Genomic DNA, 16,907 nt, shown 5'->3' on the forward strand with positions numbered 1-16,907 from the left:
TATTGGGCTGCAAGAAACTAAAAAAAAAGGAAACCAAAAGGTCGACAAAAACAACAAGAACATCTGTTATTTATTTTATCGTTTATAAAAAACATACTAGAGTATGACACAATACAATCAATGAAAAAGAAGCAATATTATATAAAGCAGTAGAGCCAAATTATAAACGTTGTCTTAAACCAAAAGTAAAACTAATAAAGATAAAGATAAAAGAAAAAGTAGCTTATGAAAGCAAAAAGTTAGAGCATTAATACAAATAAACATAACAATGAAGTTCCAGACTAAAATAACTTCAGTCTACAAAATAATAAGATAAACAAATAACAATAATAACTCCCATATCTTTTTATAAACTTATTTTTGTTGAGACTTATAACAAAAACATAAATATTATCAATTTCCTACAGTTAATAAAGAAAAGATTAGAATGTTTAATCTGAAAACCCTGGTATTTTATAACCAGCAATGTTAAAAGTCCATTTAAAACAATGTTTTAGATTGATTGAAACATAAATAGCAAATAATCTCTTCTCCAATCTTGCGTGTATCACTAAGTTAGTACAAATAAATAGTGATTCGTCTAATTTGTTTAATAATAACTAGTAATTTCATAAATAATTTTAGCATTTCTACAAAATTGTTTACTAATTAATATTTCATTGACCAATTAGTTATTTTATACTAATTTCTAATCATATTATTGTTTTTCGTACTTAAAAGGTTAACTCTACATATATTAAGCTGGACTAATACTTACTGATAACCATTAGTAATGTAATAGAGAAAAATTTATAGATTTATTACTTTTCTTAAATGGTTGAATCAAACACAAATTAAGTTCGGTTTATTCACTTAAAAATACACAAACGTTAACATAAAGTATAACCTAACATAAAGACTCTCACCACACCAAAACTATCATCCCCTCTCCAACACACCCTTGACAGTGTTGCCACGGTTATTCCAAAAAATAAAAAATTAAATTTACCTACAGTAATAAAGTATTAATACTGGCCATTCTCTCATTGGCACGATTCTAGAACATGATTTAATGTAAAAGAAAATGAAATTATGTATGCAAAATATTAGTTATAATTGAAACAAGAAATCTGAAATCATCCATAGAAATTTAGATTTTTCAATGAAATATATAAATCAAAAAAATATTTTAATCGTTCATTTCCTAATAATATAATAGAACAAATATTCTTCAAATCCAATTATAATTGAACCACTTCTCTATAAACGTTCGTGTTTCTTAAAAAAAAATTCTAAAGCTTCTGAAGTTCTTCATTTTTCATTTTCCACATTTTGTTCAGTCTCAAATTATTTTTCACCCTTGGTTTTCCGCGCTGACGACGCTGTGTGTCCCTAAATATCAGCAATTAGCTTGATAGTTGAAGTGACTTGTTAAATCGTTTTTAAAACCAATGCGAATAGATGGGTACGACTGTCGTGTAAACGAACGGAACAATCAGTATAAAAAGTAATGATAAAACTAATACAAGATTTTTTTTTTTTAATTTGTTCCCAACAGTGGTGCGTGTACGGGTAACAGTGGTTGGCCGCCGGAAGTTTCCTTGTCTAAGAACTCTACTGCTGCTGTTCACCCTGTTCTTCCTCGGTCTTCAGCTGCATGTCTCGAATCTAACTGGAGGCGGCGGTGAATCTACCAGTCCGGATCCAGCCAATGACTCGGCCATTATTCTTAGTATGGTCCCTCAAGTACGTCATCACTTCTTTATTATTATTAAGAAAAAGTCTCAAATGTCCAAAATTGTATACCTTTGTTTTTTTTTTTCTTCTTCTTAATAGGTTCTGCACAAATTCCTCACAGCTAAACCTCGTAATTCCAGCCAATTATTTAATGGAACCGCCGGCAATCAAACTGAAGCAAAGGGGCTTGGAATTGATGAGATATTACGTCACATAGAAAGATACAATCAAGCGCAGACTGTGCACAATGAAGACATCTTTGGACCAATTCAAAATGATACGATTATCATTGTAATACAGGTGAGAAGAATGTTATTCTATTAAAAAAAATAATCATAAAAAATTGTTATACCAAACGTCTAATGTTGGCAATATTGACGGTACAGGGAAGGTAATAATTTTTGCTCTAACAGATGGGATAGATAACCTTGTGTCATAACCTCTGCGTAATAACTAAATGTCGAATTGAATTAAGTGTTCTTTCACCCAATTCATTTGCTTCTTATACACTTTTTTCTTACTTTGAAAGCCTTAAAATATGTATTTTCTTAGATTTCCCAAAGTCAGAAAACTGCTAGCACAATAATAATACTGTTCAAATTATGGGGGGGGGGGAACCATTCATTCTTACAAATTTTTTTAATTTATTTTTTTTTCCAGATTCATACACGAATAGTGTACCTCCGCCATCTGATCGTGAGCTTGGCCCAAGCGAGAGACATAGAAACTACACTGTTAGTCTTCTCGCACGATGTATTCATCCCAGAGTGCAATGAATTAGTACAATCCGTAGATTTTGCTAGAACATTGCAGATTTTCTATCCATATTCCATTCAAACACATCCGAATACATTTCCGGGCCAATCGGAAAATGATTGTCCCAGAGATATTAACTATCAACAGTAAGTTAACAGTATATTTAAGTGATGCTATAGTTGTGTTTCTAGTCTCATCTTAAATGAAATAATTGCTTACGTTGATTCTCCTTATTTTTTTTTTTACCTAGAGCGCAGATATTACGCTGCGCGAACGCTGATCATCCAGATCTATATGGACACTACAGGGAAGCCAAGTTCACGCAAACGAAACATCATTGGTGGTGGAAAGCTAATCGAATATTCGACCAACTGGAGGTCACCAGGAATCATACAGGTAAGATTGGATATTAGACAACTGTAACCATTGTATTGATCATTAAATTTGACTATTTGATCATTCAAATCCAACTGAATAGTTGTAAAAAGTTCAAAGTTCAAGGGATGGTTCGTGATGGATGCTCAAAGAATCCTCAAGGCACTCCCTCCTAAAAAAATAAAAAAGCTCCAAAATCTTTGTTGGAGGCATCCCTGTTTAAGTGGGCCTTTCTACTGAGCTACCTCCGCTGAGGAATATCCTTCAAACTCTTGTTTAGTCGCGCATTTAACTCCTCCTTAAGCTACTCAAGAGGCCTTCTTTCCCGGAAGTATCCTTAATTGAAGTTTTCTGAAAAAAAAAAAAAGTTGTAAACAAAAGTACAGGTCTACGTAAGTACAATTGCTAATACAAAGTTTAAAGCTCTTTTTTTCTGCAATCATGCAGGAATGTTCTCATTACTCAATTAAAATCAGCTGTGTAATGCCCAACTTTACCTCACTAGTGGGGAAAAATTCCCAATAGTGTCACTTTCCTCACTAGTGAGTGAAAAAACTTTATTGTGCTTCCTTGATGTAAGAAGTTTTGTTATTAAATATTTTCTGTAAAACTTTAATAAGCTTATTTTTATCTAAATAATTAAAAAACGAATATTAAAAAAATAAAATTGAAAGGAATATAGAAATAAAAATAATATTTTAATAAATAATTAGATATTTTTAGTTATAACAGTTAAAAAAGGTTATAGTGTTACCTTATAGAAATTTAAAATGGATTCTAGTGATTCCTGTTTAGTTTTTTTTTTAGTTAATAACCCTAATGGTTGCAGAAAAAATATAATATTTAACTCGAGTGTAAAGTATTTTCCTCACACGAGGCAGGGTTTGCACGCACGAGCAAGCGAAGCAAGGCTCGTGCGTGCAAACCCTGCCTCGTGTGAGGAAAAATACTACTTTCCACAGTTAAATAAATAACTATTTCGTGAAAATATTAAACAGCTGATTTTTCCGTTTTTGAATAGTTTTTGAGCGTTCTTCATAGGGTTGGCCACACTGTTCCAATATTTCTCTCTCTCTCTCTCTCTCTCTCTCTCTCTCAAAGCTATTTTACAACGAAAATATTGTGTAGTTTCATTTTAAATAAAACCATATTTTCATCCAATTTGTATACATATGTTTTCCTTGCTTAAGGTTTGGTCCTGTTTCTGGAAGAAGATCATTACGTAGCCGAGGATTTCATTTATGTATTAAGACAGATGCAGGCTGCTTGCAATGTTGCATGTCCACAGTGCAATATCCTTTCACTTGGCACATATCTGAAAACTTATAATTATTATGGAGATTCAAAAAAGGTAATTATAGATGCTTGTAGTTCAATTTAATCCACGATAAATTGTAAAAAAAAAAAAAATTTCTCTATTCGTTTTATTGTAAATAGCACTTTTGGTTTTATTATTTCTTTTTAAATTTTTTAAAATTGATTTTCTATTAAAAGTGCATAATAAAAAAAAAAAAGAAGCCAAATGCACTTAACTGTTAATTTAATCTAAAAATAACACTTAGCTGCTTGTAATTTATTTTTTTTGAAAAATAATTCTTAATTTTGCTTTACTACACGAGAAAGAAAAAAGTTCAAATATTTTTTTTTAGAAGCAACACTGATCACATTGTGGAAAGTTATAGAAGCAATTAAGGAAGGTTACAATTTTTTGAGTTTGTTTACTATTAATATTTGTAATTACTGTGAGCTTTTGTACAGTGCTGTATGTCTGAGGTTTTCGTTTTAAATAACTACGTAATGTTCGAAAATTCTAAATTTAAAAACTGATAATAACTTTCAAAAAAATCTAAAAGAATTTAAATCGGATATTAAATATGGAAACTCTGATACCAAGGCAAGAAAAACTGTTCTTCACGAAAAGTAAGCTTTTTAGATTTTTGTTCCGTAAGTTTTTTTTCCCCCCGTTTAGCGTTTAACAGTTTAGTTAGAAGTCCTAAGAATTTGGTGACAAAACGTAAATCTTAAGAGAGAATCCCCTTTTATGTACAAATATTGCGGATTTTATAACCTCCTTTGATTATGGAACAATTTTTTTTTTTTTACTTTTTTATGGATTCAGTTGGTTGTGACATTACCATTACTGTGATGGTTATGGTTTTTTCGACCTTTGTTGATGGATGATTTTTGGTGAATATCGAGGTGCGGTCTTGAATAAAAACAACTTTTTTGCTTTATACCAACGTTTCGGTAATTTTTACTACCTTCTTCAAGGTATGTACTATTAAGTAGATAGATAAAGATAATTTGGAAAGATTTTATAATGTAAGTCTTATTTATTATCTTTATCTATCTATTTAATTTTATGTTGTAGAAATAATTTTTAATTATTTATTTTTTATTTTTTTGGTTTTCAGTTTATATTTATTAAAACTGTCCGGTAGGACAGTTGTATAAGGGTTGATCGTCAAAAACTGCACGAAAAAGCGTAACGTTGAAAAACACCCAACTTTGACAATTTTTTTCTCTTTTTCTATAAAAGATAAAATTCCCAAATTTTCTTTAAATTATAGGGCAAACCCACCTTTATGACTGTAATTTTTTTGCAACCACCCAGACCTAATAGATTTCGAGAAAAAAGTTGCCGAAAATGAGCAAAAACGGCATTTTCAGAAATTGTTGTTGTTCTTGTTCTTCTTGTTGTTGTTGTTACCTTTTTTGTAAACTACGTAGCGCCTAAACGCGTGAACCGATTTTCATGAATGAGGTGTCATTCGATTCGGAATGTTATGTAGATGTGCCTTTTGGGGGTCTCGACGCTGTACACCGAATGGGAGAGGTGTTAGCCCCCTTTATGTAAGGCCCCCTTCAAAATTATTATTACTAATTACTCTGTAAATCTTAGCCCGATTTTGATAAAATTTGGTAGGATGATGGGGTTAGGGCTTCCCTACGTAACATTAAAGCGACGATCTGCTCTTACACTAGTTAAGGGGAAGTATAGCAATCGTTTCAAATTATCGACAAGTGAACCGATTTTCATGAATGAAGTGTCATTCGAATCGAAATTTTGTACAGATTTGCACTTTAAAAGTCTCGACGCTATGCCTCATATGGAGGGGAGTTTGCCCCACCCAAGTAAGGCCGTTTCTAAAACTATTATTACCAATATTTCTATAACGCTTTGTCCGATTTTGATAAAATTTAGCACGAAGAAGTGATTAAAGCTACTCTATATGGCTGTGATATTAGTGTAATATTCCTTTTGTACAGACCCTGAAGAAGGTAGTAAAAATTACCGAAACGTTGGCATGGTACTTTTCCATTAGCCGGGCGCAAATGTCGCCAATTGTGAATCAAACGCGAGCCAAGTCAACGGAAAAAAGTAGAAAACGTTCAACTATAAACAAATATTAATGAATTGTAAAGAAAACAGTTTTACCCAATACTGTTTTTCGCTTGCGCCCGGCTAACGGAAAAGTACCGTTGGTATAATACAAAAAAAAGTTGTTTTTTAATGATGACCGCACCTCGCGATATTCACCAAAAATCAATTACCATTATATAAAAACCTGGATTAAATCGTATAAATAACAGAGGTTCATCCAGATATTTTTTTGCAGTTAAGTTTGGGAAAAGTAAAAAAAAAATTAAGTAATCGCCTACTTAAACCAACTTATGTCCCCTACGTGTGCGGTGTGGCCATTTTAAGGACTCCCAAGAAACCTTGCGTAGTTTGTAGAATATCATTTTTAAGGAAAATGTAAACGCTTAATACTGTGCGCTTTCTGTATAAACACCCCAGGATGTCGTGTTATTTATCTGAAAGTGGAATTATTTGAAAGTAGAGAAACAGCCGGAACCTGAAGACCTCGTCCATTGTATATAATCCAGAATATTGTAATTTTGTTTTGGCTACAGACAAGATCCAGTTATGATAGAACCCAGCCTTAACTTGATTTCCCCCAACAGATGAAGTTTATCGCGTTGCTCTTAATTAAAAAAACTAATATATATATATTTTTTTTTAAATTAATGTTTCTGTAGTTTGCAAAAGAGCTATCCACTTCTTATTTTCCCGTAACAATTTTTTAATGTTTTTTAATGCCCTGGTTGTTTTGAATTTTCTGTGCTCCCTATTTGTTTTCTGTTTGTCTCTACTTTGTTTCTTGTGTTGTGATTGTGTTGTCCCCTGGATGTTGATGGTGGTAGAAGGAAGCGTTGAAGGCATTGAAACAACATCATCAATCTTTGGCCGCTGCTGCAGTTCCCCCTTCTTGGGGATTCCATGTCCTGCCTTCTCTTTACCAGCATTATCACAAGGTATCCATAAACAAATTTGGCACGTCAAAAAAAAAAAAAAAAAATACAAAAAAAGAACCTATTATCTCCTTAATCTCAAAAAAGGAGCTCTCCTTGTTATTTCTGTTTTTGCTCTTGATGAATCTGTTTTGTAATTACTTTAGAAATGCATTTTGATACAATCTTATCTACTTTTATTTTTTTACATAAAATAATGGCGCTTTCCGTGTATGTAACATTTTTTAAATTATTCTTCGTAATTTCTTGACTATTGCATGGTAGCTTTAAAGTGCCACCTATTTATCAGTTTGCTTCTTAGAACGTTTTTGCTAATTTTTGTTTACTGCACGCAAGCTATTCTTGCATAAATTCTTGCCGTTCTATTTCAAGAGTTTTTGCAGAATAATAACAGTTTGCCGCAACAGTTTCATTTAAAAATGAACTGTTGTCTACCTAAATAACATTAAATTGCGTGATTCTAGCTTAAATTTTGTTTTCAGAGTCTTTAAATTTCAGAATGTAAAGTTCTATTAGAAGTTCCACCAGCGACATGTTCACCTGTATGAGATTTTTATAACTTGGGGTCGTCAGGCCGCCGCTACATGATTAATTGGGGCTGAATATAGGGCGAGGCTGTTCTTGATTCAAGAACTGGAAGAAACTGGTCTCACCGTTATGGCATCAAAGATGACATCAAACCTGTCGCGCTAATTTTTGCATCTCTGCTAGAAAAGTCGGTAGATTGTAATATTGTTGTCTTCAGTCGTACAGCTGGAGCATTGTGGATAGAAATCAACGTTTGGCGGATTCTCCAGCGGAATGCCAGGAGTGCTGGAAACATTTTGACCAGACATTAAACAGAGCTAAAATATTGAGTCAACGTCCAAAGAGAAGTAGTAGACCACAAGCAGCTGGATTCTCTCTCTCTCAGTGGTGGGCTGGACTTAGTTGATTCTATGTCCACTTCTAGTATTACGAATTCATGTACCGGTGGAAGACATTGCAAGAATTTAAGCATGAACCCAATAAAGTTGATTGAAAGTGGCTTGCGTATTATTTACTTGTCATTATAGTTGTCCAATCTCTAAAAAGGTTTATTCTCGTAAATCAGACCGAGCAGTACGAGCATTAATTATAATCTCCTCAAATTAGTAATTAACCAAAAGGTTTGAATCCCCCTCATCTGCTGGACCAACTGTTCTATCAATGCCTCAGCTTGCTCATTTTAAACATCCAAATTGCTGATTTTAATCCTTTTCCAGAGATTGATTCATCACACTCACAGTCATCAGCGACAGAGAAATATCTCTGAAGCTGGAGGGAAATCTGTAACTAAACAGAATAAACAGCATCCCGAAATGCTGAAAGGATATGGCATTTCGGGATAACTATGAAATGGAATCTCCTTGCTACAGCTCTAGATGTATTTTATCAGGACGAAAGCAGACAAAGTTATTCCCAGATTTAGTAAAGTAAAGTAAAAGTAATCGCCTATCTTTTCAGGCGGGGATTTACGTCCAACTCCCAAATTAGGTGTCGTGGACGGAGGCGACTAGCAAACATACTTTACTATAAATTTCTCATATCAACCATTAAATAAAATCCAAGGCTTAGACTAGTACCGCAATACATCTTAGCATTGCGGGTGTAGCCTATAACCGACTAACATACTTTACTATAAATTCCTCATATTAGCCATTAAATAAAATCCAAGGCCTAGACTAGTACCGCAATACATCTTAGCATTGCGGGTCTAGCCTATAACCGACTAACTACTTTACTATAAATTCCTCATATTAGCCATTAAATAAAATCCAAGGCCTAGACTAGTACCGCAATACATCTTAGCATTGTGGGTCTAGCCTATAACCGCCTGACATACTTTACTATAAATTTCTTATATTAACCATTAAATAAAATCCAAGGCCTAGACTAGTACCGCAATACATCTTAGCATTGCGGGTCTAGCCTATAGTCGGCTAACATACTTTACTATAAATTTCTTATATTAACCATTAAATAAAATCCAAGGGCTAGACTAGTACCGCAATACATCTTAGCATTGCGGGTCTAGCCTATAGTCGGCTAACATACTTTACTATAAATTTCTTATATTAACCATTAAATAAAATCCAAGGCCTAGACTAGTACCGCAATACATCTTAGCATTGCGGGTCTAGCCTATAGTCGGCTAACATACTTTACTATAAATTTCTTATATTAACCATTAAATAAAATCCAAGGCCTAGACTAGTACCGCAATACATCTTAGCATTGCGGGTCTAGCCTATAGTCGGCTAACATACTTTACTATAAATTTCTTATATTAACCATTAAATAAAATCCAAGGCCTAGACTAGTACCGCAATACATCTTAGCATTGTGGGTCTAGCCTATAACCGCCTGACATACTTTACTATAAATTTCTTATATTAACCATTAAATAAAATCCAAGGCCTAGACTAGTACCGCAATACATCTTAGCATTGCGGGTCTAGCCTATAGTCGGCTAACATACTTTACTATAAATTTCTTATATTAACCATTAAATAAAATCCAAGGCCTAAAGACCGGGAATCGAACCCAGTACCCCAATACGTATTAGCTTTGCTCCCTATTCCCAGATGTATTTATCTTCCTGCCCAAATCAGTAACTGTTTTTTTTTTAGGGCAGACCCTGCAGATGGTTCTGCGATATACTTATAGATCTAACTATGCATAATTTCTGGATTTAGCTAACTGACAAATAAGATTCATTTCCCATTTTTCTAACCCACAATAAATTTTAGAAGTTCTTTTGCTTAATTCTTTCAGATCATGCTTTTAAATCTTAAGAACATTTATTGTATGAAGCATGCGACTGTCCCACCTTTTATTGTTGAATCATAAATTGCATTTATTTATTTATTTGTATTGCTAGAGCCATAATGTTTGTTGTTTACATACCAAACAAAATATTAAAATTTTAATAAATTAAATTTTGCGTCTTGTATTAATTTTTGTGTATTTTGATGTTTGTGTAAATTACTTCGTTTTCAATTCATAATCCTTTATTATATTTTGTAAATAAGGGTCTATTTAATTTTTTGAAAAATTATTTGCATGCAATTGGTATTTCTTACTTAGGGGTGCGTTCCACTAAGCGCTCACAACGATCACGCTCACGACCGGGGTTTTGCCCGTTCCACTTGCTTGCCGAGTGTTACAATCGAAAACCCAAATGGAATGGACTATGGGGCGTTTTAGCCGTTCATGTAAACATTACAAATAGCGACCTCAGAAAATAAGTCAGAAGTTTGAAGAGATTGTTTTTTAATGTTAACCCCGTTTATATGCAGTTATAATAAACTATTAATTGGTAAAGTTGACTTTTATTAAAAATATATATATAATTCAATTTTTTCACTACATTTTCGTGGATTATTTATAAAATTTACTTTTAAATAAAATTAAAATGTATTTTGTGGCAACAGCAGGATATTTATCAATGCAACGTAATAATGCTTTAGAAAGTTCTTCATCTAGTTCCGATGAAGAGTGGAATGCAATTTTACAAAATCGCAATGGTGAAAAGCGAAAACATAGGCCACATATTATTAGCTATCAAAGTGTAATTGGTCGTTATTCAGTGATTTAGTATGTAAAGGGATAAGTAATTTTTCATTTTATTATATTTTTTAGACTTTCGAGAAACACATTCAATTATTTACATGAGATAATAGTTTCATTTACCTGATATAACTTTTTTCGATCGCCATCTTTTCTTTTAAAAATTTCGCCAAATTTTGTGAACGCCCACTTCGACCCAGCTCTTAAGGTGAAGCTCACGTTGTGAGCTTCGTGTGAGCGAAAATAATGACGTCATTAGTGACGTTTTCGCCACGACCACTACGACAGCGGTCGCCAAGTGGAACGGCTGAAGGTACATTTTGATCGTTGTGAGCGCTTAGTGGAACGCACCCTTAATATATATATTTGTTTTAATTAATCATCAAAACAGGTATGCTAATGGTTGATTAAAATTAGCATTAGAAGCTTTACTGTTGAAGGTAACCTTTTGGGAGTTGATCTTCTTTATGTGTGTATTTCAATTCACTAGCTGCGAACTGGATACTTTGTCAATAAGGAAGGATCTTTTTCATTATTGTGAATTTTGTAGGATTAATTATCAACTCTTGCTGTGATATTTCACAAACTAATCATTAATTTGTAATTATGTTCCACAACTTGTAACTAATTAATGAAAATTGGATCGATCTTTTTGCAATGATCCAAAATATTGAATGAACTTGTCAATATTTCTTCTTAACTCTAATTGAAAACTTGAGCTGAAGTAACAAGATCTAAAACGTGTCTGATTGGTTGTAACCTGCTCAATATCACTTAATCTTATAGATGAGATTTTTTTTTTTTTTGTCCTTAAAATACTTTTTTCCATTATTTATTTGTATCCTTTAAATCAATGCGCTTGCATAGCACTCAAGAAACCTCTTATTCTTGACTTTCAGGCTGAAGTTACACCCTGGGTGTCCAGTAAACACAACATGGGCATGGCTTTGAACCGTTCTGTTTGGTCAGAATTAAGAAGATGTGCCAAACATTTCTGTTCATACGATGATTACAATTGGGACTGGAGTCTGCAGCAAGTATCACAACAATGTTTGAAAGTGAAATTAACGGCCATGGTTATGCGAGGACCAAGAGTATTCCACATTGGCGAATGGTTTGTTGTTTGATTTTATACTTACTTACTCCATGGCTCTCTACAGCCCTTGTTGTCCTTCAACAATTCACTCCAAGCCGTTCTATCACTCGCTTTCCTTCTCCATCCTCCCGCATTTAACTTGGAGAGGTCCTCCTCCACCTTGTTCAACCATCCTTAGTCTTGGCCTCTCTCTAGGCCTTCTGCCTCCGGGATGCCCTTCATAGGCGATGCGAGGTGCTCTACCTTGGTCCATTCTGTGGAGGTGCCCCAACCAGCGTAGTCTTCCCAGCTTAATGCTCTTTACAATGTTCGCCTCCTTAAAAAGCTCCCTCAGCTCAGCATTTTTCCTACATCTATAAGTACCATGTTCGATTTTATGCTCTAGTCTTACTATAACTGTATCTGTGCAAAGGTTATTTGCAGAAATAATCATGTTCTTGTGTTTTTCATTTCCTCCGCCCCCCGTAGTGGCGTTCATCACAAGAAGGCCAACTGTGAGAGTACGGCCGTGATCAGTAAAGTGCAGAAAGTGTTGGCGATTGCCGGACGACATCTATATCCACCGCATCTAACGCTCACCTATACCACGGTCACCAAGAAAAACAAACTGAGAAAAGGAAATGGCGGATGGGGTGACATCAGGGATCATCAGCTGTGCATGAACATGACACTGCCGGTGGCCACATCGCAGAACGCCCAGCAGACGGCTTCACATCACAGTATGGCCATCACGAATAGATAACAGTCGGCCAACGGAAGGAAGTACGGTGCAGTCAGCTTCCTGTAGTTAGAGAAATCATTTTTTTGCCTTTTTTTTTTTTTTTGCAAAAAAAAAGGAAATTATAGAATCTATTCAAGGACGGTAAAGTCACTGTTCCTGAGAATTCCTGGGGAGACAGCCATGTGCCCTCAGGCTTTGTTAGCAGTTGAAGGATATGGGCTCTATACTTATCATTCATCACTCTTGTCCCTAGTTCGTACGCGGGACATTTCAAAAGAGAGAAAATAGAAAATGCCAATGTCGCACCATCCATTCATAAAAATTGTATTTATTTTTTTTCGATAGAGACGATAAATGTGTAGATGTTATCTCAAATCTGTGATTAATAACACTTTCTTCAATCTATAATAATTTATAAATATGAATTGTGCCATTTTGTATTTTTTTATAAATACAAATATTATTTTTATTTCTGAATTTTTGTATTATAATATTTTGTTTCATAGAAAATAATTTTATATTACTGTAGATGGGCCAATTTTGAGAAGTCCATGGTTTCTTTGAAATTATCAGTTAAATTTATGATGTTCAAGTGATTGTGGTAAATGGTAGTTGAAGATGTACAGGGTGGGGCAAAAGGTATGAACCGGTTTTAAAGGGATGTAAAACAAAAACAATTCAACTTACAGAAATTATGTTTATATTGTTTAATTCAGTACAGAATCTAGTTTTTTACATTAAGTTTGAAAGATGATATCACGTAGGTGGCGGCCGTCAGCCGCGATGCACTCTTGAAGGCGAATTCTGAAGTTTTCAACCGCTCTTCTGCACATTTCGATGGGTATTGCCGTAACTTCCTCTCTGATTCTGTTCTTAAGTTCTTCCTGGGTATGTGGACGATGTTTTAAAATTTTTTTTCCTTTATGTACCCCCAAAGAAAAAAAAATCACAAATGCTCAAATCTGGTGAGCGCGCAGGCCACTCCATGTCACCCCACATGGCGCTTGGGGGGAACACCTTGCCTCAATCTCGCCATTGGAATCCTAGCAGTAGCCCCGTCCTGTTGGAACCAGATTTCTCCCAGATTAGTTGCCTCACTCAATTCTTCCAGTTCAGGTTCATACCAACTCTTCCAACATTGTCACATAGCGCTCAGCGGTGATAGGACCAATAATCCCAAATTGGGATACTACCACACCATACAGTCACTTTAGGGGAGTAAAGTGGCAATACTTATCGAAATGTGCAGAAGAGCGGTTGAAAACTTCAGAATTCGCCTTCAAGAGTGCATCGTGCGGCTGACGGCCGCCACCTACGTGATATCATCTTTCAAACTTAATGTAAAAAACTAGATTCTGTACTGAATTAAACAATTTAAACATAATTTCTGTAAGTTGAATTGTTTTCGTTTTACATCCCTTCAAAAACCGGTCCATACCTTTTGCCCCACACCCTGTATATTAAGAGCGTATACCAGAGATGCAGGAATGGTCTTTGTGGTATCAAGTATTTTCTGATTAGGTTTCGTTGAGGAGTCACAGAATGGCGTACTCCATTTTCTCCAGTACAGAAAGTATAGGAAACACAGCACGCTTACTTTGTCGTTTAGCAAATGTAGCGTTTGACAGAAACGTTACAAGTGGAAAGACAAATTCTCCCCCCAACTAATGAGTAACCAGCCTCTGGAAATAGATGGAAATCCAAAAACCTCCCAAACTATTCCAGCATTGTTCTGTAAACCCAACCACATTTTCCAAAAAATAAAAAAAAACACCATGTTGTTTAGAGAGAGAGAGAGAGAGAGAGAGACATCCATTGGCACTGTTACTTCACAGTTTTAGCTCAATTTTCACGGATAACGTGATCATACTACTTAAAAATGAGTAAGGTATTATTTCCTGTTGGGAATCAATAGTCTCATCACGTTTTGTGGGTTTTTTTTTGGCCGAGCACCTAGGAATCAAAGTTGAAATCTTAAGAAATTGCGAGATTTCGTTCGTGGTGAGCGCGAGCTTTTCTTAGAAAAAAATAAATAAATTCCAGTTTTCTTATTGTGATTTTCAAATTTCAAAGAAAAAAGAAAAGTAATAAACTAAAATTGTGGGTTATTGTTACCATTTTATTTTTATTTTCAAATTCATTTAAAATTTAAGCCACCAAATATAAAACTATTTTCTGCTCATATCTTTTAGAACCCCCTCCCAAAAAAAGTTTGAGCGCTGTATTCATCAGAATACTTTCCATGCAAGGATACACATAAATTGAGACCCTAAAAAAGGGCACTTATTTAAGAATAATATTTGATAAATCTTTAAATGTGTTACTTGAAAATTTTGTGAACATGTAAATAGATGTATTTAAATTATATAAGAAATAAGCGCCAGAAATTGGAGCGTATAAATGTATTTGTGATTATTTTTTTATAATAGTAGATCTGAACGTAATAATATTTAATAATACTGTATACAAAAATATTCTAAAAGTGAAATATTTAAGTAAGCAGATGTCTAATGTAAAATAAAAATTGTAAACATTCTGTAAATACTGCTGGAGGAAGTAATCTGCCTGGAATTGCTTGTGGAGTTGGTTTTTGCTAGTCTGGAAACTAAAACTGCAATTGGATCTTAGATTTTTGTTCAATCTCAAACGAGAATTCTGCAGTTTTCAGAACCCATTTCCGATTAATCCCGGATTCCTCGAGATTCTATTATTCTTGGGTCATGACATCGGGTTTATCCCGTAACTATATATATATATATACATATATGTCATGCTAACTTCTCATACACCCCCCCCCCCCCACTGGCTGTGACAAGCCTAATTAGGGTACGTTTACAACGGAGCTGCGAGTATAGATGATAGCAGAGATGATAACTGATAGAGTAAAATATAATCGATGATTAGTGTGCACAAAGGAGCTGTGATACATGCAACATGTCGAGTAGTGAAGAAGAGTTTTTATGTTCACCAGCAACGAAATGGTATATTTAAAAAAAAAAAGATGTAGAAAATATCATGTACATACCATAAATAAAAAAACGAAGTACTTTGGGCGAATTTCACTATTTATATAAGGAACTTAGAAATTATCCGGATCGTTTTTTTGAATATGTGAGGATGGGTCCAACCACATTTGACTAAATTTTAGAAAAAATAAGGTCAAAATTAAGAAAACGTTGGAAAAATTGTCATGGAAATCCTATAACTATAGAAGAAAAACTAGTGATAACTCTGAGGTAAGGTTATATTGAGGAAAAACAAATAAATACACATAAAAATAAATGTAAGCACGATTTAAAAAACAAAATATTGTTTAAAAGTAAATAATAAAATAATAACCAAAAATAATGAGTAAAGACAGCACTAATTAATTTTTCTACCTCCATTTTGAAGCTCCGATACTGGAGTTCAGCTAGCAGAAAAATGAAAAATTCAATTCTATCATCTATGCTCGTTTATACCAGCGAGTATGAGTCACTAGTCGAAGCTTCGTTGTGCACGCTCACATAAGAATGTACTAGGTTATTCTATAAGCGCTGATGCATCACTGCTATCATCTCCGCTATCATCTATGCTCACAGCTCCGTTGTGAACGTACCCTTACGAATCCCAGCTGCTTCAGGCTTATAACATATCAATGGACTTAGTCCAAGATAAGGAGGCGGATTCTGGTTTGGATCTCCTCTCTCTCTCTCCAAAAAAGAATAGCTATTATTAAAAAAAAAGGTTTCGTCCAAGTTCTTGTTTTTAGACATAGAAACTTTTGACACATAGTCAGAAGACTCTTTGTAGTACAATGACAGTACAAAGAAGAGGAAAGAGTGTGAACCCTATCTCAGGATTGACATCTCATTAGTTAAGATATGGCAGTATCTAATTGGGGGGGGGGGAACCAAAGATATGTTGTTATTTAAAAAAAAAAAATATTTCATTGGAACACAGAAATTGGGCCTAAATCATTGCTGTTCATTATTTTTGGTGATTGAATCATAGTTTCAATAGGATGAAAAAAGTAATGCCAGTTTCAGTCATTATAAACTGTATTATGCCCTAGGGACTAGGTCATCTTCAAGGCTGTGAAACATATTGACAGTGTGTTAACAATATTCCACAGCCTTGAAGATGACCCTAGTCCCTAGGGTCGAAAGCTTGGCAAAATAAAGTTTAGCATGACTGAAACTGGCATTAATTTTTTTCAACCTACTAAATCATTAAATTTTTTCCCCTTGAAAAAATAAAGCCTTGGAAAGAATAGCCTAGGGGAAATCCTGATAGAGGATATTGTGGAAGGAATGGATGCTAGAGGACTTCCAGGAAAAGGATTTGGGTGATTAG

The 16,907-nt window shown here is 34.3% G+C and overlaps 1 protein-coding gene across 10 annotated transcripts in view; it reads left to right on the forward strand.

Moving 5' to 3' along the window:
* The window catches only part of Mgat2 (alpha-1,6-mannosyl-glycoprotein 2-beta-N-acetylglucosaminyltransferase), a 160,407-nt gene extending 143,806 nt beyond the window's left edge, over positions 1-16,601 (forward strand). For 9 of the 10 annotated variants that reach the window (XM_074140512.1, XM_074140511.1, XM_074140510.1 and 6 more), the window contains 8 exons: positions 1,538-1,725; positions 1,816-2,016; positions 2,377-2,618; positions 2,723-2,868; positions 4,038-4,198; positions 7,057-7,167; positions 11,655-11,869; positions 12,320-16,601. In XM_074140512.1, coding sequence (XP_073996613.1) covers positions 1,538-1,725; positions 1,816-2,016; positions 2,377-2,618; positions 2,723-2,868; positions 4,038-4,198; positions 7,057-7,167; positions 11,655-11,869; positions 12,320-12,593 — 1,538 coding nt within the window. In that variant the 3' untranslated portion in view covers positions 12,594-16,601. The remainder of the gene's footprint in view (positions 1-1,537; positions 1,726-1,815; positions 2,017-2,376; positions 2,619-2,722; positions 2,869-4,037; positions 4,199-7,056; positions 7,168-11,654; positions 11,870-12,319) is intronic. The other variant, XM_074140515.1, reaches the window with a different exon arrangement.
* The last annotated feature ends 306 nt before the right edge of the window (positions 16,602-16,907 follow it).

The sequence above is a fragment of the Rhodnius prolixus genome, unplaced genomic scaffold, assembly GCF_049639745.1.
Source record: "Rhodnius prolixus isolate KJV_2025 unplaced genomic scaffold, Rpr scaffold_6, whole genome shotgun sequence".
NCBI classification, from domain to species: Eukaryota; Metazoa; Arthropoda; class Insecta; order Hemiptera; family Reduviidae; genus Rhodnius; species Rhodnius prolixus.